The following is a 21,840-nucleotide window of genomic DNA, read 5'->3' as shown; positions in this document are numbered from 1 at the left end:
TATAGACCCTGCAACTAACCACTCTGTAGGACAGGGTATACAGGAAGGAATAATGGGTGTTTATGACAAAGATACAGTGATAATCATGGGTGATTTTAATCTACATACAGACTGTATGAATTATTGGCAAAGGTCTTCTAGAATATTAACTTGTTTGGTATTTTTGGGATAAATTTGTAGAGCAGCACATACTCTGGCAACTAGAGAGCAGGATCTTATGGATCCAGTAATACACAATGAGAATAGGGTTAACTAACATTGTCAACAAAGGCAGGCTTCGGTAGCAATGATCATAACATGATTGAATATTGTATTTAGTTTGAGGGGGAGAAGAATGCATCTGAGAGTAGAGTTTGAAACATAAATGAGGGCAGTTATGACGGTATGAAGGCAATTGTCCAAGTGCATTGGGAAATTAAGTTAGGGAATGAATCAGTAGAGATGCAGTGGCAGACATTTAAAGAGATATCTCACAACATTCAACAAAGATGCATTTCAGTGAGAATGAAAGACCGAAATAGGTGAAGGACTTACTATCCATGTCTAACTAAAGAAGTTAAACATTAGGAGATTAGATTATATATATAAAAAAGGAAAGACTGATTAAAACAATTGTAAAGAGGGGCAAAAATAGACTGAGAGAAAGTTGGCTAGAAATATGAAAACAGTGTTATGCAGGTTCTTAATATATTGTTATTTTAGAAATGGGATATTCCATGGCAAAGTTAGAGTGAGTAATGGCTCTTTGAGTATGAAGTAGCAGAGAAAAGATGGTAGTATTTACCCTTGTGGAGTGCAGGAGATTATTGACATTCTTGCAGCATTACTGGATGTCCCTTTCTACAGCATAGACAACACTGACCTCTGCTGCTACCTCTGATTAGACCCAATGATTCTGGTGGATGACTTCTTTCTGCAGTTATCTAGTAAAATTTTTGGTCTTCTCTTCACTACCCAGCTCACTAGAAACTCGAGGTCCTCATCAAGGAATTAGGGTGTGAGCTTGCCTTTCTTCTGTGCCATGTCTTCATAATTTAGGGATGAGCATCACTAATATGAGGGCCAGTTTGCTGCAAAGTTGGGTAGAGTATTTGTGGATTAGGAGTCAGGAAGTTAGAATTTGGTGTTTCTGAAATGCTAGGTGGGGGGGGGGGTGGAGAGCAGTACGTGGTCCCTTTAAAAGATGATGCACTTTTTCTATGCTTAGCGATTCAAAAAGGATGTTTATGGGCAGCAGCTTGTGGGTTTGTAGGTGCACAAGGAGCACCTGAATTAAAACATTTGTATCAAAGGCCAGACAGTTAGTAGGCCAAGCAGCAGTTTTGTTTCGATACCAGTAGAACAAGTTTTGAATTTAGCTAATCAATTTGAATTAGGCACTAGATACTAAAAACCAATTAAATATAATTCTGATGATTTTGACAACATAGCACCAATCCTATTATAAGAAATTGATATGTTATCAAGGGTATAAAAGAAGGGGCAGTTGGGTAAAGACTGGAGAGTGAACTGCCATCTGCTAGAGATAACAGTGCTGAGTTCTTAGAGAAAGCACCATCTATTCACAATGGTACCACGGCACTCCTAACTAAGATTCTTGACGGAAGAATTCACAGAGAAAGTAAATCCCAACAGAAGAATTCACAAAAAAGGTGTTCCTGACAGAACAATTGATAGAAAAGGCTTTCATGACAGAACATTCAATGGAGAAGGCACAGAGCATTCTGGAATACATGAAATGTGGCTCTAATTTCAAGAAACTAATTTTTTAAAAAATTTTATGTAGGTGGGACTCAAATTCATTGGAACAGTATACTATTAGAATTTTGTTATATTCGGGAATATTTAGTAGTAGAAGAGAATTATTCAGTTTGTTAATAGTTTAATTAATTTGTTCACTGTTACAGTTAGATAAATAAATTGATACATTTTGATTGTAAAGTGAGTATCAGGAATTTGTTTTATTTAATTGCTAGAAGTTGCTGAAAGGCGGGTTATACCACTTTTCACACTCCTTTTTTAGACTATAGGGCGAGGTGCTCCTCCTCTTCGGGTGTCTCAGTTTTACTTTTCAGAGCGGTGGTCAATCTCTGCTTTATAATAAGTTCCAGGCTTTCAGTATCTGAAGTGGTGTCCTGCTGAGTTTTAAATATGGGGCCAGAGATATGGACTCTGGAAGGTGCTAGCAGTAGAGCACAGTTTCATTTTGCTCACCACAAAATTCAGTGAGTAATTCACTTGACATCTTGCTTACAATTAATTGGGGAAGAGCAGAATATTGTACAAGAAAACCTGCTCCAGTCCATGGTGCCATGAAACTCACTTGCCACAACATTTCAACTGCAAAAAGGGAAAATTCATCCCTTGGGTCAGCAGCTGATTTTTCTAAATGCCATTTGATAAAATTGTCAATGTCACCTTTTATTGCATTGTTGATGATTGAGATTAACTGGTTGGATTGGATTTATGCTGTTTTTTGCGGTTTCAAGATAGTGTGTTAATTTTCAATTTGGGGGATTGTTGTGGTGAAGTAATAGTATCCCTGCTATGGGGCTAATAGTTCCCTGACTCAAGTCCCAGCTGTTCCAGAGGTCTGTAACAATGCCTCTGAAGAGGTTGATTAGAAAATAAACACCAATTTTCAATTTGTCAAGTCGGTGCCAATATTATAGCGGGACTGGAATATCTTGGTTAGGAGTGAGTCTTGTTCTGGCACTGAAGCCTTCAGTAATGTAGCCAGCATCCATTGCATTGGTGTGCCCTCGCCATTTCATGATATAACAGAGTGAATTGACTTGGCTGAAGACTGGCCTATATTTGGTTGAGCCCTCAGGAGGATGCTGGGATGGACCATCCACTCAGCACTTATGGCTGAAGATGGTTGCAAATGCTTCAGCCTTGCACTGGGCTTGATGTTCTGGGCACCCTTACCTTTTAGTTTGAGATGTTCACATAGCTTTGTCCTCCCCTTTGTTGATTAACTGTCTGACATATTATTTATTTCTGATATGTTAGGATTTCAAAGTTCTAAGGCTGTTTGCTGCTTTAGCATCTAGAAGAAGCAGTGTAAATCCACATATCTTTTTGGTTCTTGTTGGAAGCATTTAGAAATATTCAGAAGTCTGTTCAGGTACTAAGAACAGTGTATTCTATAGTTGTGATATTGTTCTCTTGTTTTATATTCACCATTGTTGCTACTTCCAGGAGGAGAGTGTGAGCTTTCAGAAACAACTTGATACTTTGGAAGCTAAAATCCTACAGCAACAACAGGAACTGAAAGAACTTCAGGCCATGAATAATGATGCCCAACTATCTCGAGATACTGCCAAGGTACCAATCTGAACATAAACATGTTTATTTTGTCATCTGAGCGAGGGTCTTGGCATTGTGTGCTTGTGGACGGACTTTGATGGATTAGAAAGGCTGAGACCTGAGAATGGCATGAATTATCTGTTGCTATATCCGAATTCCGTCAGGTGCTTTTTTTGAAGATGTCCACTATTTTGATGGCTTTCCATCTCCAAGCAAAACCTGAGTGTTAATGCTGGGTCAGGTGGAGTGTGAAGAAAATATTTTATCTGACTGGGATACTTTTGGCTCGACTTGATCACAGAACATTGAGACAGTGAGGCACATTTAAACAGGTGAAGAAGTAGAGTTTAAAGTACAACAGCATTGGGGTTGAAAGCAGTAAGAAAATTTGAAATAAATCAAGAAGTGGTGGTTACATAATATCTATTTTGGTTATTAAAAAGTTGTGTGAGAAAGGAAAGACCATGAGATGAGTAAGTTCAATTTTTGAGCCGTTGGGAACTGTTCAAGTTGGGGAATCATTCAGTCAGGTGTTCTAATTTCTGGAAACATGCTGTGAACAAATGCAGGAATTGGACACACACACACACACACACACACACACACACACACACACACACACACACAAAGGTGCACACAGGCAAACCTACCTTCGTCCTGCAATTCTCTTAGCCTGATAATTATTTCATTAAATGTAGATAGGATTTGCGCATGGGAGCAGTATGGTATTTCCATTACAGCAGACTCTAAAGGAATTGCCCAGGAAATTCAATGGTCCAATTCCCCTGCACATGGAAACTTTTGAAAATATCCATTTAAGTTAGAGAAATTGGAGAATTCCACTGAAGTTAAGTAAGCGTTTACTCAGGAAAAGTCAGACTATTAAATATCTTGTCTAACTCCTAAGTAACTATTAAACTGACTCATAACTACCTCACACACCCTCAACTACATTTCCCCAACCCCATACACCCAACAGACCCTGAGGCAATATACCCTTTTCCCCCAGGCCATCAGGACACAGCATCCCCCTCTACCCTTGGGACCTGACACCGCCCCTACCAACACTCTATCCAGAGTTACTTCCTGATTTCTGAAGGGTCCCGACCTGAAACATCAGCTTTCCTGCTTCTCTGATGCTGCCTGGCCTGCTGTGTTCTTCCAGCTCCACACCTTGTTATCTCAGATTGTCCAGCGTCTGCAGTTCCTACTACGTAGTGTATTTTAATGGACTTAATGGTTAACTTATCTAATTTCACTGAGCAGACAGAACTCCAGCAGCACGAGGAGGCCATGCATAAGGAACGACGGGAACGGGAAAAGATTCTCACTGAGTACAAGAAGATGGCTGATGAGAAGAGAACACAAGCAGAACGTGCAGAAAGACGGGTAAGAATCATATAGGAGTCTTTAATTCCAAAGGGAACCAAGTGTCCTTGTTCATAACTCAGCAAAAGTTAGTGTGCAGGTTTTGCTAGCAATTAGGATGGCAACTAATATGTTGGTCTTCATTGCAATGGTATTTGAATACAGGAGTAAAGATGGCTTGGTGTAATTGTATAGAGCCTTGGTCACACTGCACATGGAGGATGGTGTATAGTTTTAGTTTTCATATTTATGAAAGGATCTAGATGCTGTAGAAAGAAATCACCACAGGGTCACCAGAGTAATCCAATGAAGGATATTTTTTATGAGGAGACATTGAGGAAACTGGACCTGTCATCTTTGGAGTTGCAGAGGATGACAGATGATCTCATTGGAACTTACAAAATCTTTACAGTGTAGAAATAGGTAGAATATTTCCCTTGGTTGGTGATCAATATTTCCCCTAAGCTGTATAGCTTGGTGGTTCTGCATACAGTGATGGATGTTGGCACACTGAATGTGGCATTGACCTGTAGTTTTTGAAGTCACTGTTGTGCCTGGGTCTTGGAGACCCGTGCAGCTGGGAAGAAAATTAGAGGGAACACTCCTGGTGGTCAAGAACCATGGGATATAATCGCAGAATAAGGGCAGCCCACAGCGACTTCCACCTAGAAGGACAAGGGCAGCAGACATATGGGAACATAACCACCTCCAAGTTCTCCTCCAAGCCACTCATCATCCTGATTTGGAAATATATTTCCATTCCTTCAGTGGCACTGGGTCAAAATCCTGGCATTCTCTCCATTATAGGTCAACCTACAGCTAGCGGACTGCAGCGGTTCAAGAAGGCAGCTCACCACCACCACCTTCTCAAGGGTAACAAGGACCAGTCAATAAATGCTGGCCAGCCAGCAACGCCCACATCCCACAAATGAATAGAAAAGAAAACCCACTTAAGACTGAGATGAGGAGGAATTTACTCACTGAGAAGTTGGTGAGTTTTGGAAGTCTGTACTCCAGACTGTGGAAGCTCAATCATTAATAAGATCGAAGACCGAAATCAATTTCCAAATAGTAATAATGACAAGGGATATGTAACAGGCACAGGAAAGTGTCTTTGTGGTGAATGAGCAGTCATGATCCAACTGAACGGTGCAGCAGTGTCAATAGAGTGAATAGTATATTACAATGATCCTACTGTGTAAATATACTTATGTACACAATATGATCATACTGGAGTCCAAAGGTTCTGTGGTGAACTCCTGCGTTCCCAGCTTAGCCAGGATATGGCATTGTACTTTAGATGTTTGTCACAATACTCAATAAATCCTCCGCAATCAAGGCAACTTCATTCATGTCAAGCCAGGACCTATGGTGTTGAGCACAACTAGTTTCATTATCCTGGAAACAGATCATAACGGATGTGGAATCACATTGTGCTCAAGTTCATTATTGACTTAGTGTGGAGAAAAGATCATCCCAAAATCAAAGAGTCACCCTATGGAGTACTGACAATAATTGTAGCTCTAGGTGAATCTAGGCAATCCTGATTTTGTGAAACATCACCAAGAGTGTTATTGGAGAATTTATCAAATGTCTGTGAGTAATTTACAAACTGGTTTTATGATTTTTTTTTCCAGGCAATGCGAGCAGGTGCTCACTCTGATGATTTGCACTTTGAGCGACCTGCAACACAAGAAACTGGGGCCGAGGAAAGAGCCATCAACATATTTGAGGATATCTTGTGGATCAAAACTGTGACTGGTGTTAGTGACGTACAGGTGAGGGGCATTCAGGGAAAAGTGTGGTTCAAACATTCCTGGAGCTGCCACTCCACTCTAGACACTGATGCCCAACCTCTGGAATGAGAGGACCATACTGTGCACTGTATGTAGTGTTTACTTTATACCTGGTAACTTCTAAATGTACTCAGCAATAAGCACATCTGGAATGCTTTGAGATTTTGATTTTGATTTTTCAGCTCTTGAACACGGAGAAAATTAAAAGACTGTTGACTTAATAAAATTATTTTCCATTGTTCATTGCAGATGTTTATATCTTAGGTCACTCGGACTTGTTTTCGATACTGCTTAAATAATTTTTGTGTCAGATTAAGCCTTAAGATAACATATTATTCTGCCACTGAGGTAGTGGTTAAAATCAATTATTGAAATAAAATGAATGTGCTTCTCTGTTCAACACTGCAGAAGAACTCTCATTAAATGTGCAAGTGAAAACGTTCTTGAAAACACTGTTCTCAAGCTCCTTTACCAGAATAGTCTGAACCATGGATTCATAGAATAAATAAACCCATATGTGTAAAAATAGAAATGTTGCAGTAGAATGTGATGCTGGAGTAGCATAATAATTTGAAATGTGCAAGACATTTAGATTTTCTGGTATAAGCTTATGTCTTGCTTTTGGTTGCAGGATGTGGTGAAACGCTTTGTGATGCAGGAAGAAACCTTGAAGCATTTGCAGGAGTTGGAACTGGAGAATGAGAAGCAAATGGTGCGACTAAGGGAGGAGAAAGAGGTACTGCACGCGGAATATGACCAACTGAAGTATTCTGGTGAAACAAAACTTTCCAGGTATGAAGGATATTATGTGTCCATGTATCTAGATTACAGCTCTGTTTCCACACCCATTTGTCTTGTGATGAGGTAACCCCCAAATAATTTTGTTTCTTCACTTACAGTCTACATAACAGACACATCCAGCACAGCTAGAGAAGATCCACTGATGCATGATTTACGTTCAGTGCTTTCTGCTTTATGTGATCTTAAGTGGTTAACATCAGGTGTTAAGCTATATGAGTTCAATTTAAGATGTCTCAATCCAAAGCTTGAGAGACAGTAGGTCAGTTTCAGATTTAAAGGGGATTGTTTGAACAAAATGAGCACCCGCAGACAAAGTAACAGTTTTGATTATTAATTACAAATCTTTGCTCACTTCAAGTGTGAACCGCTGTCCCTGGACAGAGAAACAAAGTTAATGTTTTGAGTCCAGTATGATTCTTTTGCAAAAATTGACTCTCACTGGACTCTGAACGTTAACTGTTTCTCTCTGCACAGATGCTACCAGAGCTGCTGAATTTCTCCAGCAGTTTCTGTTTTAATTTCAGGTTTCCAGCGTTCAGTATTTTGCTTTTATTTAAGTGTCAAACAGTGTCAATTTAGCTTGGCCCGGTAGAGCTCACATTTGAGGTACAGAAGTTTAAATATGAAGAAAAAACTCAGCCATTTAAAATAACAAAATCTAAGTCCAGAGATGTGCAGGTTAGGTGGATTGGCCATGCTGAATTGCCCAAAGTGTCCAGGGAGTTGCAGGCTTGTGTGAAATAACCATGAGAACTGCAGGGTTACAGTGATAGGGTGGTTCTGGTTGGGATGGTCTTTGGCAGGGTAGTGTGGCCTCGATGGGCCAAATTGCCTGCTTCCAAACAGTAGGAATTCTATGAAATAGTGGTTTAGATCAATGAAACCATTCAAAACAAATAGCATTGAGTTTTACAAATATGTGCCAAAAACATGATATTGATATTGTTTATGTGCAGTTATAATTCTGTGTGCAATTTGAGAATTCCATTATAGAAAAGACATCAAGGAAAAGGGACAAAGGTTCATTAGGCAATACAAAAATTGTCTTATGGGGAAGTTCAGAAGTTTGGCAAAGACCTTACTCAACAACCTAAAGAAGTTTTAAGGTAATATGGCCAGTAATCTGGAGCAATCCCTTCCGAACAGCACCCTTAGTGTACCCACACTCCAAGGACTGCAGCAATTTAAAAAAGTATCTCACTACATTATCAAGGGCAATGGGGAATCTGTAATAAATGCTGGCCTAATCAGTGATGCACATATCTTATGACCAAATAAAAAAGCCCTGGCGCCATCTATATCATGTTATTACTAAATATGGCTATCTCAGGAGCAACCTAAAAATGAAGTGGTACATGATCAAGCATTAAGTAATTCATCTAATGTATCAATCCATCTGCGGAGATAGGTGAGGTCATACTTTTGGTATCTTTTAATTTCTGTTTGTGAAGTGCAGAATTAGCTTTTCCCTCTTTTTTATAATTCTCTTCTCTCCCAATCTTCATTATATTTCACTATGAAATTATTGTATTTCTTTCTGATCTCCCATTCTATTTATTTTCACGTCATTTTTGGTACTTGTTTATTTCTCATTTTATCTTTCAGTTACCTCTTCAAATCTGGATGAAGAATGTAACAGGGAATGGGTTTGAATTAGACAACTCTGTCAAAGAGCTGGCATAAACATGATTGGTTGTGTGTCTTTCATCTGTGCTGTATTATTTTCTGCTTTTCGTATTTTTTCTCAATGTTCTTTTTACTTCATCTCCCTGCCTTTTCTTTTCATACTTTGTCCTTTTTTTCCCCCACTTACCTTAATTCTTTCCTGTTTTCTATACTCATGCAAAGTCAGCTGTTCTGAGTCCTTTTGCTGTGACATTAAGCCATGCACATGCACGTGTCTACTTGTACATTTAAATTCGTACTGAACGCTGTGTTCATTCATTATTGCTTTAATCGAATTTTTCTGCTTTCCCTGTGGTTTTTAACATAGTGAGCAAAAATTGTTCATGGAACTACAAACTCACCTGAACAATGAGCAGAAACGACGAGATAAGCTAATGGAGTACCTTGAATATGTCAGCCATATCACCATGTCCGTTAAAGCAGGCGTGGAACATATCTATGAGAAATTGAAACATGTGCAAATTGTAAGTAATGGTCACACGATAAAACTGATAATTCTGGAGATTTTGTTCCAGTGAGTAGGTTGATCAGTTCCAGAGTACTGCAGGGAATTTTACCATTGCCTATTTCCCGAACTTGGATAGGTTAGTTGAGAGTCAGAATGAGATCCTCTTTGCTATTACTGACATTGTTGGTGGTGAACGGGGCGGCGCGGAGGCTCAGTGGTTAGCACTGCAGCCTCACGGCACCAGGGAACCGGATTTGATCCCAGCCTCAGGCGACTGTCTGCGTGCAGTCTGCACATTCTGTTTCTGCATGGATTCCTGCCACAGTCCAAAGATGTGCAGGCTAGGTAGATTGACCATGCTAAATTGCCCTTAGTGTTCAGGGGTATGTGGGTTATAGGGGGATGGGTCTGGGTGGGATGCTGCAAGGGGCGGTGTGAACTTGTTGGGCCAAAGGGCCCGTTTCCACACTGTAGGGAATCTAGTCAAATCTAAAAGTTCTTCTGTTTTGATGCCTTGTGATGTTTTTGTTGGCAATAATGAAGGAATAAAGTCTCTTCATGTGATATATTTTATAAAATGTGTGAGGTATTCAATATTGAAAGATGCTAACTTAATGCTGAGCTCAGATTTTAATATAACTTGTTCATATTTTAATTATTCAGTCAAAGGGCAGTATTCCAGCTATGGTACTGAGCCCCGCATCAGATGAGTATGTATTGGACTTGTTATCATTTACAGAGGAAAAACTCATTAAACTTTGTCGAAATCTAGAAGGAATCGACATGAAGACGACATTGCAATTGATTGAGGATGATGAGGTGAGATAATGCATTGTGCAGTGTAGTGATTGGAACAGGGGCCTGGTGGATCTTGTTGAGTATGCAATCTTCGATTGGTTACTGTGGGTCAATCAGGGAGCCCTGGCTGACAGATATAAACAGGAGATTCCGAGAGAGTTCCCTCACTTTAGGGACTACCACTGAGCTAGCTGGTCAGAGTCATGACTTGATGACAAGATGCCAGCCTGTGTGCATTTATTTAATGCAGCTTCTTTATCTTCTCGCAATTTGTTCTTGAATGACAACACCAGTTTGCAAGGTGGGGTGTAGGGGAACGTCAAACAGTACAGCACAGGAACAGCTCACCATGTCTGTGCTGACCATGGTGCCATTCTAAACTGTTCCCATCTACCTGAACATGGTCTGCATCCCTCTACCTGTCTGTTCATGAATCTGTCCAAATGTCTCTTAAACACTGCTATTGTATCCACTTCTACTACTCTACAGGCTGCACATTCTTGGCATCTACTACGCTCTGCATAACAAACTTGCTTTGCATACCTCTTAAACTTGCCTGTCTCACTTTAAACCTATGCCCCCTGACATTTCCACCCCGGGAAAAAGAATCCAACTGTCCACCCTATCCACACCTCTCAATTTTATATACAGCAAACTTTGTTTTAACTGGCACTGTTCATAAATCAGCAAAAATTACATACCTCAAATACTATGAATTTTACCTAATTATTCTGTCCAATTATTATAAATTTTTAAAATTTATTTACAATGTAAATACATTTGTTGTTCAATCAAATGGCCACAAAATAGCAACAGTTGATTCAATTGAGTCAATTTCTCCTCAAATATCACAATTTATCGCGATGTCCAAGTAGTCAGTTGAGGGTTTTCTGTGTAGGTTTTAATTAAGGTAAAGGTGCATGCTATTTGAGTGATTTCTGCTGTAAATAAAGTATAACAATGATGTGTATACCCCTGCATTACATTTCTATTACTTGGCATGTGTTCTTACATGATTACGTGGACCTCTTGATTATCTGGAAAATTTGATCAATAGGCACATTCCTAGTCCCATTCGTGCCAGAATATAGAAAATTTATTGAATTTCTGTCAGGTTGCGCCTCAGCCTCCAACTTTTTCTGGCCTCTCCTTATAGCTAATGCACTCCAAACCAGTCAGCAGCCTGGTAAACTATTTTGTACCTTCTCCAAAGTCTCCATTTCCATCCTATTGTGTAGCGACCAGAACTGAATGTGACTTGCCAGCTTTTATACTCAATGCAATGAAGGTAAGCATGCCCCATGCTTTCTTTATCTCCTTATTCACTTGTATTTCCACTTTCAGTGAACAGTGGCCTTGCACTCCAAGATCCCTCTGTATATCAATGCTCCTAAAGATTCTGCTATTTACTGTATGCTTTGGTCTTGCATTTGACCTCCCAAAATGCATTAACCTCACTTTTCTGGATTAAGCTTCATCTGCCATTTCATCTGCCAACTATCCAACTCAGTTACATCCTGTTGTATCCTTTAAAGCCTTACTGACTACCACAACCCCACTAATTTTTGTGTCATCTGTAAAATTACTAATCAGACCACCTATATCCAAATCATCTACATAAATTTCCAAACAATGGAGGTCTCAGCACTGATCCTTGTGGTTTACCACCGGTCAAAGACCTCTAGTCAGAAAAAACACCCCTCTACAACTACCCTCTGTCTCTATGACCAATTTTATAACCAATTTACCAACCTATCATGGATCCTATGTGACTTAATCTTCTGGAGCTACCTACCACGAGGGACTTTGTCAGATGGTTTAGTGAAGTCCATTCAACCAGCATCCACTGGTCTACCCTCAATCATCTTTGTTACTTCCTCAAAAAAATTCAAATCACATTTGCAAGACAAGATGTCCCCCCCACAAAGCTTTGATCACTATTTGTAATAAGTTCATTCTTTTCAAAACATGAGTAAATCTTGTCCCTAAGAATTTTCTCCAATAATTTCCCATCCCCTGATGTAAGGCTCACTGGCCCATAATTTCCTGGATTATCCCCGTCGTCCTTAAATAAAAGTAGAACAACAGTCTTCTGGGACCTTACCTGTGGCTAAAGAGGTTATAAAGGTTTCTGTCAAGGCCCCAGAAGTCTCCTCCCTTGCCTCCCTTAGTATCCTGAGATCAATCCTATCAGGTCCGGGGTACTTACCTAGCTTAATGTTTTTCAAGACACCCAATACCTTCTCCTTAATATCAACATGCCTAAGAATATAAGAATACCCCTCCCTAATCTTATCATCCATGTCGTTCTCCTTGGTGCATACCAATGCAAAGTGCTCATTCAGGATCTCATTCACTTCCTCTCATTCTACTCAAACTCCCTCCTTTGTCCTTGACTTCAACCTACCCTTTCCATAGTTACCCTATTGCTCTGAATATATAGATGGAATACCTTGGGATTCTCCTTCATCTGACTTGCCAGGGACAATTCATTGCCCTTTTAACCCTCCTATTTCCTTGTTTATGTTCTTTCCTTTTCCTTTCTCTTCCTCAAGGACCTTGTCTGATTTCAGTTCCTTCAACCTTACATATGGTTCTTTTTTCTTTTTGACCAAACTTTCAATATATCTTGTCATCCAGTGTTCCTGAATCTTATTCATTCTTATCTTTTGTCCTCTTGGAAACGTGCTGGTCCTGAACTCTGATTAACTGATAGATAAAAGACTCCCACATGTCAGAGCTAGATTTACTCTCAAATTGTTGATCCCAGTTTCCTTTCTGCAGTTCCTGCCTAATACTGTTGTAATTAGCCTTCCCCAATTTAGTACTTTCACCCAAGCACTGGTCTTATCCTTATCCTCAACTCCCTCATTGAAACTTCATCTGGCCAGCCTCATCCCCCAATACAAGGTCCAATACAATCCCTTCCCTAGTTGGAGTTATCTACATGTTGTTTGAAGAAGGACTCCTAAATACACCGAACAAATTCTGTCCCCAGATAAGCCCCTGGACCTCAGGAAGCTCCAGTCAATGTTGGAGAAGTTAAATTACACACTACAACAATTCTGTTTTTATGTCTTTCAATGATCTGTTTACATATCTTCTGCTTGCTATTGGGAAGCCTATAGAATATCCCCATTATAGTGATTGCACCTTTCTTATTCCTGAGTTCTACCCATATGGCCTCACTGAATGAGCCCTCCAAGGTGTCCTCTCTTATTGCAGCTGTGACATTCTCCTTAATCAGTAATACAACTCTGCCACCCCTTTTACAACCCTTTGTATTATGTCTGAAACATCTAAATCCTGAAACATTGAGCTGCTAGTCATAGTCAAACAGCATGGAAACAGGCCCTTTGGCCCAAACTGGTCCATGCTGACCATGGTGCCCATTCAGCTAGTTCCAATTACCTGCATTCAGTCCATATCCCTGTAAACCTGTCCCATCCATGTACATATCCAAATGTTTTTTAAATGTTGCTATTGTACCTGCCTCAACCACTTTCTCTGGCAGCCTCTTCCATATACTCTGCATGAACAAGTTGCCCCTCAGGTCCTTCTTAAATCTTTCCCCTCTTACCTTAAATCTATACCCTCTAGTTTTCAATTCCCCATCCCTGGGAAAGGGACAATATGCATTTATCTTATCTATGTCCTTCATGATTTTATTCACCTCAGAAAGGTCACCCCTCATTCTTCTACGTTGCAAGGAATAAAGCCTTATCCTGGCCAACCTCTCCCTATAACTCAGGCCCAGTAGTCCTGGCAACAAACTCAAATCTTCTTTGCACACTTTCCGGTTTAACAGTGTCTTTCCTATAACAGGGTGACCAAAACTGTACACAGTACACCAAGTGCAGCCTCACCAACAACTTATACAACTGTAACGTAACATTCCCACTCCAATACTTCATGCCTTGACAAATAAAGGCCAGCATGCTAAATGTCTTCTTCACCACCCTGTCTACCTGTGTCATCGCTTTCAATGAACTATGTACTTGTACCCCTAGGTCCCTCTGTTCCACAACACTCCTTAGGACCTTACCGTTTACTGTATAAGTCCTACCTTGGTTTGACTTTCCAAAGTCCAACACCTCAGTTATCTGTATCGAACTGCATTTGCCAATCCTCAGCCCACTTCCCCATGTGATCAAGGTTCCTCTGTAATTTTTGATAACCTTCCTTGCTACCGATGATAACTCCTAATTTTGTATCATCTGCAAACTTACTAATCATGCCTTGTACATTCACATCCAGATCATTTATGTAAATAACAAAGGTCCCAGCACCAACCCCTGTGGCACACCACGAGTCACAGGCCTCTAGTCCGAGAAACAACCTTCAACCATCACCCTCTGCTTCCTACCATCGAGCCAATTTTGAATCCAATTAGCTAGCTCTCCCTGGATCCCAAGCAGCCTAACTTTTGTAACTAACCTGCCATGTGGGACCTTGTCAAAGGCCTTACTAAAGTCCACATAGACAACCTCCACTGCCCTACCCTTATTCATCCTCTTGGTTACCTCTCCGAAAAGCTCTAAAAAATGTCAGACATGACTTCTTGTGCATAAATCCATGCTGACTATTTCTAATCAGACCTTGACTATCCATATGTTAGTTGTTTCTGTCCCTCAGTATTCTCGCCAATAACTTTCCCACCACTGATGTCAGGCTCATTGTCCTGTAGTTCCCTGGCTTGTCTTTGCTACCTTTCTTAAACAATGGAACAACATTAGCCACTCTCCAGTCTTCCGGAATTTCACCAGTAGCTAAGGATGCAGCAAAAATCTCTGCAACAGCCTCTGCAATTTCTTTTCCTCGCTCCCATGTCACAGGATTGACTTGATAATGCCTCGGGGACTTATCCACCGTAATGCTCATTAATGCCTAAAACACCTCCTCTCTGGTAATGTGTATGCAGTTCAAAACTTACCAAGTTGTTTCCCTTATTTTTTTAGCATCCATAATTCTCTCCTCAATAAACATTGAGGAGAAATCTCCCGCATCTCCTGCAGTTCCACACATAGATGGCCATGCTGATCTTTAAATGGACCTATTCGTTCCCTAGCCAACCTTTAATATAGCTGTAGAACCTTTTGGAATCATCTTTAGCCATATCTGCCAGCCTGTCTCATACTTTTTGCTCTTCTGTCTTAAGTGTGCTCCTACATTCTTTATACTCACCTAGGGATTCACTTCAGCCTGATAGCTTAAGCCATTGTATGTCTTGTTCTTGTTCCTCACCAGAGCCTCGATATCCCTCGTCAGCCGGAGATCCCTAAACCTGCCAGCTTTTCCCTTCACCCTAACAGCCATACTGTCCCTGGACTGTTGATATCACACTTTTAAAAGCCTCCCATTTGCCAGTCATTCCTTTTCCTTCAAACAAACTCATCCAATCAACCTCTGCTAGATCCTGCCAAATGGTACCAAAGTTGGCCCTGCTCCAATTCAGCACCTTAACCTGTGAACCTGTCCTATCTTTTTCTATAAAAAAGAGAGTTATGGTCACTGGACCCAAAGAGTTCTCCAACTGACTCTTCAGTCACTTGCCCAACCTCATTTCCTAGGAGGAGGTCCAGTGTTGTACCCTCCCGAGTAGGACCCTCTACATATTGATTTAGGAAACTTCCTTGGATACATTAACAAATTCAACTCCATCCAGGCTTTTTAAACTCTGGGTGGCCCAGTCATTACAGGGGAAATTTAAATCTCGAACCAGTACTACTCTATTACTCCTACGGGTATCCGCAATCTCTCTACACCTGCTTTTCTAGTACCTGCTGGTTATTTGGGGGTCTTTAATACAGTGCCAACAGAGTGACCACCCACATTTTGTTTCTAAGTTCTAACCATACGGCCTTATTTGATGACCCCTTAAGAATATCCTCTGTAAGCACTTTCGTTATGTCCAGCATTATCAAAAGGGCAACACCCCCTCCTCACTTACTTGTACTTCTGTCACACCTTTAGCTTCTGTCTCCAGGAACACTGAGTAGGCAGTCCTGCCCTTCTCTCAGCCATGTTTCTGTTATGGCTATAATACCTCAGTCCCCAGAGCCAGTCCATGCTCTGAGGTCATCTGTCTTAATGGTCAGACCTCATGTGTTGAAATAAATGCACTTTAAACCAGCAGTCTTTCCCCTCCCTGTACTGTGTCTCTGGATATCCTGAATAGTAAACTTGCTCTCAATGGCTAATGTATGTTCCCTTGACATCACTTATTCAGAGTCCCCACTCACCTGCCAAGTTAGTTTAAAACCTCCCAGGTAACACTAGCAAATCTCCCCATGAGGTTACTGGACCCCTCCGGTTCAAGTGCAAACTGTATCTCTTGTACAGGTCACCTCTACCCCAGAAAATATTCCAGTGATCCTAGAAGTGAAAACCTTGCCCCCTATACCAGTTCCTCAGCCACATATTCATTTGATCTACCTTTCTATTCCCTTCCTCACTAGTGTGCGGTGCTGAGAGGTTCTATCCTCACTGGCAAAGTCCTTCCCTCTCTCAACCACGTTTCTGTAATGGCTACAAAGTTCCATGTACTAATCTAAGCTTTAAACTCACTGCCTTACTTGTTATCCGCCTTGCATTGAATTAAATACAATTCAGACTGTTATTCCCACTGTGTTCATTGAACTGACCCTGCCTCTTCTTCCTATTTTACTTATTTAACTTAACATCTACCTTCTCCTCAATCACAGCACATGCTGACTGACTGCTTTGGTTCCCACCCCCACCACACTAGTTTAAACTGTCCCTCGTGACACTTGCAAACGTCCCTGCAAGGAAAATGGTACCCCTCCAGTTTAGGTGCAACCCGTTCTTCTTGTACAGTTCCCTCCTCTCTGGGAGACATCAAAATGATCCAGATATCTGAAACCCTCCTTCCTACTTTAGCTCTTTAGCTGCCACACAATCAACTGTATTTTCTTCATATTTCTAGCCCCAGTAGCACATAGGATAATCTCAAGATTATAACCCTAGAGGGCCCGCTTTTCAACTTTCAACCTAACTCTCTAAATTCTCTTTGCAGGACCTCAATCACACTTCTGTAGGAGCCCCACATTACTGGGAAGGTCTATATATGTGTTCGAAATCTCCAGTCTCCTGTGGAAATACATATGTGAGCTATCTTTTTGCTTGTGTTTCAGTTCCATGCCAGCGTGCAAGGCAATCTTCCAGCTTACAACATGAGAGTGAGGCTTCCCATAGCCCAAAAACCTGATACATATGACGGTGAGGAAATTCGATTCTTCTTCAGAGTTTACACTGTTGGGAGAGTGAGTGAATTCAAGCAAAAATAACAGGACTTGGACTAACAGTATGGAAAAGCTCAGCATATCTGGCAGCATCTGTGCAGAAAAAACCCAGAGGTAACATTTTGGGTCCGGTGACCCTTCCCCAGAACTGGTCACCGGACCCAAAACATTAACTCTGATGTATTCTTCACAGATGCTGCCAGATATGCTGAGCTTTTCCAGCAACTCCTGTTTTTGTTCCTGATTTACAGCATCCACAGTTCTTTCAGATTTTATTTGGACTAAGAGTATGTCTGTGTGTCTCTCTCTCTCTCTCTGCCTCCTTACCTTTCTTTGTGTATTCCTCCTGGGTTCTTTCTTTGCCGTGCATTTTCTTGACCAGTGATGTCGGGTTTTCTGATTGCAGATGATGATGATATTGATGACGATGACAATGATGATGATGACAACAGCAGTGATGATAGTGGCGACATCGTCACAAGATCAGTACTAAAACAGCAGTCACAGCAGATTGTTGACTGGAAAACCAAAAAGAGGACTCGACCCAAGAGGAAGAAAGGGAAGCACAAATCAGTTCAGGACTGAAGCCCACTGGATCTAACCTGTTTGTGCACAGAGTCACAAGTCTGGTGGACACAGATCACATAACCATTTATAGCAATAGAAAACCACTATATAACCAGTAAAATATAAACAAATGTTTATAAACAAATCCTTTCATGTGACCATTAATTCTATCCCAAGTATTTATTTTTAGATCTTTTCCCCACTACTGAAGTTAAACTGACAGGCCCAGCAATTACGGACCAATCTTTACTATCTTTATTTAAGGGCCTAATGTTTGCAAGTCTCCCATTCTGCAGTACCATTGCTGAATCTAGAGAAGATTGGAAGATTATTGCCAGTGTCTCTGCAATTTCCAAGCTCACTCTCTTCAATATCCCAATCCAAACCCCACCTCCACTCTGCATTCCAGCTGTAATTGAGGATATAGTAGCTGAACTTAACTATACAGCCATAGTGATGTTGAACTAAGGAGCTGGGGAGCACCAGGTAAATGAGTTGTGCTGCTAATGCAGTAAAAGCTGCCAGCCCTGCCCCACACTCCATTTCAGTTTTTAAACATTTGATAGTGTTCATTCTTTACTGAAAAGTAACATCAGAAGTTGTGTGCCTGGGTTTCCTTGGCTGAGGTATTAGACCTGGTGAGAATTGGAACACTACCCTGATTTCATTGGTAAATTGTGCAGGAGCTTTCCTTCAAATTATAGGGGACAAAGCATTTCTAATTGTATTTTTCATGTTTGGTCAGATTAAATTAGACTCAGAGCCTCTTTGAATCTCTTACAATTCTGTGAAGATTCAGTTGATGGGACAATTGAGCAATCCAGATTCCAGAATGAAATCTGGTTTGATACATCTTAGACAGAATTTTCCGAATTCCTGAACAACATAGATCTTGGTGAATCAGTTAGGAAAATAGGGTGAGATTAACAGAAATGAGATTCTCAATATCAAAAAGAAAAAGTCTAATTCTCCAACCAAGGTTTGAATGGTGAGATCAGAATCTTGCTGTTGAGTGCCAAGAGATTAATTAGATGCTAATAATACCTAATCTCATCTCATTAATATGCAGTTTCGCACCCACCTAGTAGAAATTGGATGGCAGCAAATCCTGTCATGCAAATCAGAGTGGGTAACTGGTCACTTCAACTCACTGCTTAGTCCTTCAGGAGGGGGTGGAGTCGGTCATGGGATGAAGCTGGGGGCGGGGAGATTTCAAAACTGTTAAAGTCCACATTGAGACCTTTGGGTTGTAGGTTCCCGAGGCAGAATATGAGATGCTGCTCCTCCAGACAAAGCGGCCTCCAAGCCTCCGCTTGGTCCCACCGATGTAGAGGACGCCACATTGGGAGCAGCGGATGCGGTACCTGCTGTGTTCCTCCAGCTCCACACTCTTATCTCTGACTTAAGCATTGACAGTTCTTACTATGCCTGAGAGAGCTCAGGCACGTGGCTGTTTATTCAAGCAAACACTGGATCATTCAGGGAGAGCCACTCGAGACAGTCCACATAGGCTGCGTCGAAAGCGCTCTACTCTGATGCAAACATATTCTCATTTCATACTTTTCTCTTGTCTTTCAGCCCTCACAGCATACTTTCCCTGCCCCTGTATACTATTGGTCAATAATGTTGCTTTGTCTAACTGTGACTAGGTCCTTGGTACAACACTCTATGTTAGCAGTTTGCTTACTGCTATGTTCTCATTAGGCCATTTTAGTGCATAAATAGTTTAACTTCGAATGAATATTCTGTTATTGTCAGAGATACCAAGCAATCCCTATCTTCTAGTTATGGAGGTTGTGATCTGTTTAATCTGTTAGCTTGTACCCGGATGAAACCAAGACAGTCAGGGCTTTTGAGCAACATTTTTGAGCTGTGTTAGACCATAAGACATAGGAGTGGAAGTAAGGCCATTCGGCCCATCGAGTCCACTCCGCCATTTAATCATGGCTGATGGGCATTTCAACACCACTTCCCTGCACTCTCCCTGTAGCCCTTAATTCCTTGTGAGGTCAAGAATTTATCAATCTCTGCCTTGAAGACATCTAACGTCCCAGCCTCCACTGCGCTCCGTGGCAATGAATTCCACAGGCCCACCACTCTGGCTGAAGAAATGTCTCCTCATTTCCATTTTAAATTTACCCCCTCTAATTCTAAGGCTGTGCCACAGGTTCTAGTCTCCCTGCCTAATGGAAACAACTTCCCAGCGTCAACCCTTTCTAAGCCATACATTATCTTGTAAGTTTTTATCAGATCTCCCCTCAACCTTCTAAACTCTAATGAATACAATCCCAGGATCCTCAGCCCTGTCAACCTGGGTGGCAACTTTCAAGGATCTGTGTACATGAACACCAAGATCTCTCTGCTCATCTACACTACCAAGAATCTTACCATTAGCCCTGTACTTTGCCTCCGGTTACTCCTACCAAAGTGCATCACCTCACACTTGCCTGCATTAAACTCCATTTGCCACCTCTCTGCCCAGCTCTGCAGCTTATCTATGTCTCTCTGCAACCTACAGCATCCTTCGTCACTATCCACAACTCCAGCAACCTTAGTGTTGTCTGCAAACTTACTAACCCATTCTTCTACGCCCTCATCCAGGTCATTTATAAAAATGAACAGCAGTCTCCAGGATGAACATTTCCCATCAACTACCACCCTCTGTCTTCTTCCAACAAGCCAATTTCCGATCCAAACTGCTATATCACCCACAATTCCATTCCTCCGCATTTTGTACAATAGCCTACTGTGGGTAACTTTATCGAACGCCTTGCTGAAATCCACATACACCACATCAACCGGTTTACGCTCATCTACCTGTTTGGTCACCTTCTCAAAGAACTCAATAAGGTTTGTGAGGCACGATCTTCCCTTCACAAAACCGTGCTGACTATCCTAATCAATTTATTCTTTTCTAGATGATTATAAATCCTATCCCTTATAACCTTTTCCAACCCCTTACCAACAACTGAGGTAAGGCTCAGTGGTCTATAATTACCAGGGTTGTCTCTACTCCCCTTCTTGAACAGGGGAACCACATTTGCTATCCTCCAGTTGTCTGGCACTATTCCTTTAGACAATGACGAGTTAAAGATCAATGCCAAAGGCTCGGCAATCTCCTCCCTGGCTTCCCAGAGGATCCAAAGATAAATCCCATCCAGCCCAGGGGACTTATCTATCTTCACCCTCTGTAGGATTTCTAATACCTCTTCCTTGTGAACCTCAATCCCACCTAGTCTAGTAGCCTGTATCTCAGTATTCTCCCCGACAACATTGTCATTTTCTAGAGTGAATACTGTTGAAAAATATTCATTCAGTGCTTCCCCTATTTCCTCTGACTCCACACACAACTTCCCACTACTATCCTTGATTGGCCCTAATCTTACTTACGTCATTCTTTTATTCCTTAAATACCTATAGAAAGCCTTAGGGTTTACCCTGATCCTATCTGCCAACAACTTCTCATGTCTCCTCCTGGCTCTTCTGAGCTCTCTCTTTAGGTCTTTCCTGGCTACCTCGTAGCCCTCAAGTGCCCTAACTGAGCCTTCACATCTCATCCTAACATGAGCCTTTTTCTTCCTCTTGACCAGAGATTCCACCTCCTTCGTAAACCACGGCTCCTGCACTCTACATCTTCCTCCCTGCCTGACAGGTACATACGTTTCTAGGACACACAGGAGCTTTTCCTTGAATAGGCTCCACATTTCTAATGTGCCCATCCCCTGCAGTTTCCTTCCCCATCCTATGCTCCCTAAATCTTGCCTCATCTCATCGTAATTGCCTTTCCCCCAGCTATAACTCT

General features: G+C 41.3%; 1 protein-coding gene across 4 annotated transcripts in view; it reads left to right on the top strand.

Annotated features, from left to right (window-relative positions):
• The window catches only part of odad3 (outer dynein arm docking complex subunit 3), a 55,549-nt gene extending 36,788 nt beyond the window's left edge, over positions 1–18,761 (top strand). For 3 of the 4 annotated variants that reach the window (XM_048521951.2, XM_059639911.1, XM_059639910.1), the window contains 8 exons: positions 3,205–3,330; positions 4,579–4,701; positions 6,318–6,458; positions 7,108–7,268; positions 9,271–9,427; positions 10,075–10,230; positions 17,364–17,448; positions 17,878–18,761. In XM_048521951.2, coding sequence (XP_048377908.1) covers positions 3,205–3,330; positions 4,579–4,701; positions 6,318–6,458; positions 7,108–7,268; positions 9,271–9,427; positions 10,075–10,230; positions 17,364–17,448; positions 17,878–18,056 — 1,128 coding nt within the window. In that variant the 3' untranslated portion in view covers positions 18,057–18,761. The remainder of the gene's footprint in view (positions 1–3,204; positions 3,331–4,578; positions 4,702–6,317; positions 6,459–7,107; positions 7,269–9,270; positions 9,428–10,074; positions 10,231–17,363; positions 17,449–17,877) is intronic. The other variant, XM_048521952.2, reaches the window with a different exon arrangement.
• The last annotated feature ends 3,079 nt before the right edge of the window (positions 18,762–21,840 follow it).

This window comes from Stegostoma tigrinum, chromosome 35 (genome assembly GCF_030684315.1).
Source record: "Stegostoma tigrinum isolate sSteTig4 chromosome 35, sSteTig4.hap1, whole genome shotgun sequence".
Classification (NCBI taxonomy): Eukaryota; Metazoa; Chordata; class Chondrichthyes; order Orectolobiformes; family Stegostomatidae; genus Stegostoma; species Stegostoma tigrinum.
This window is presented reverse-complemented; position numbering and strand designations above follow the sequence as displayed.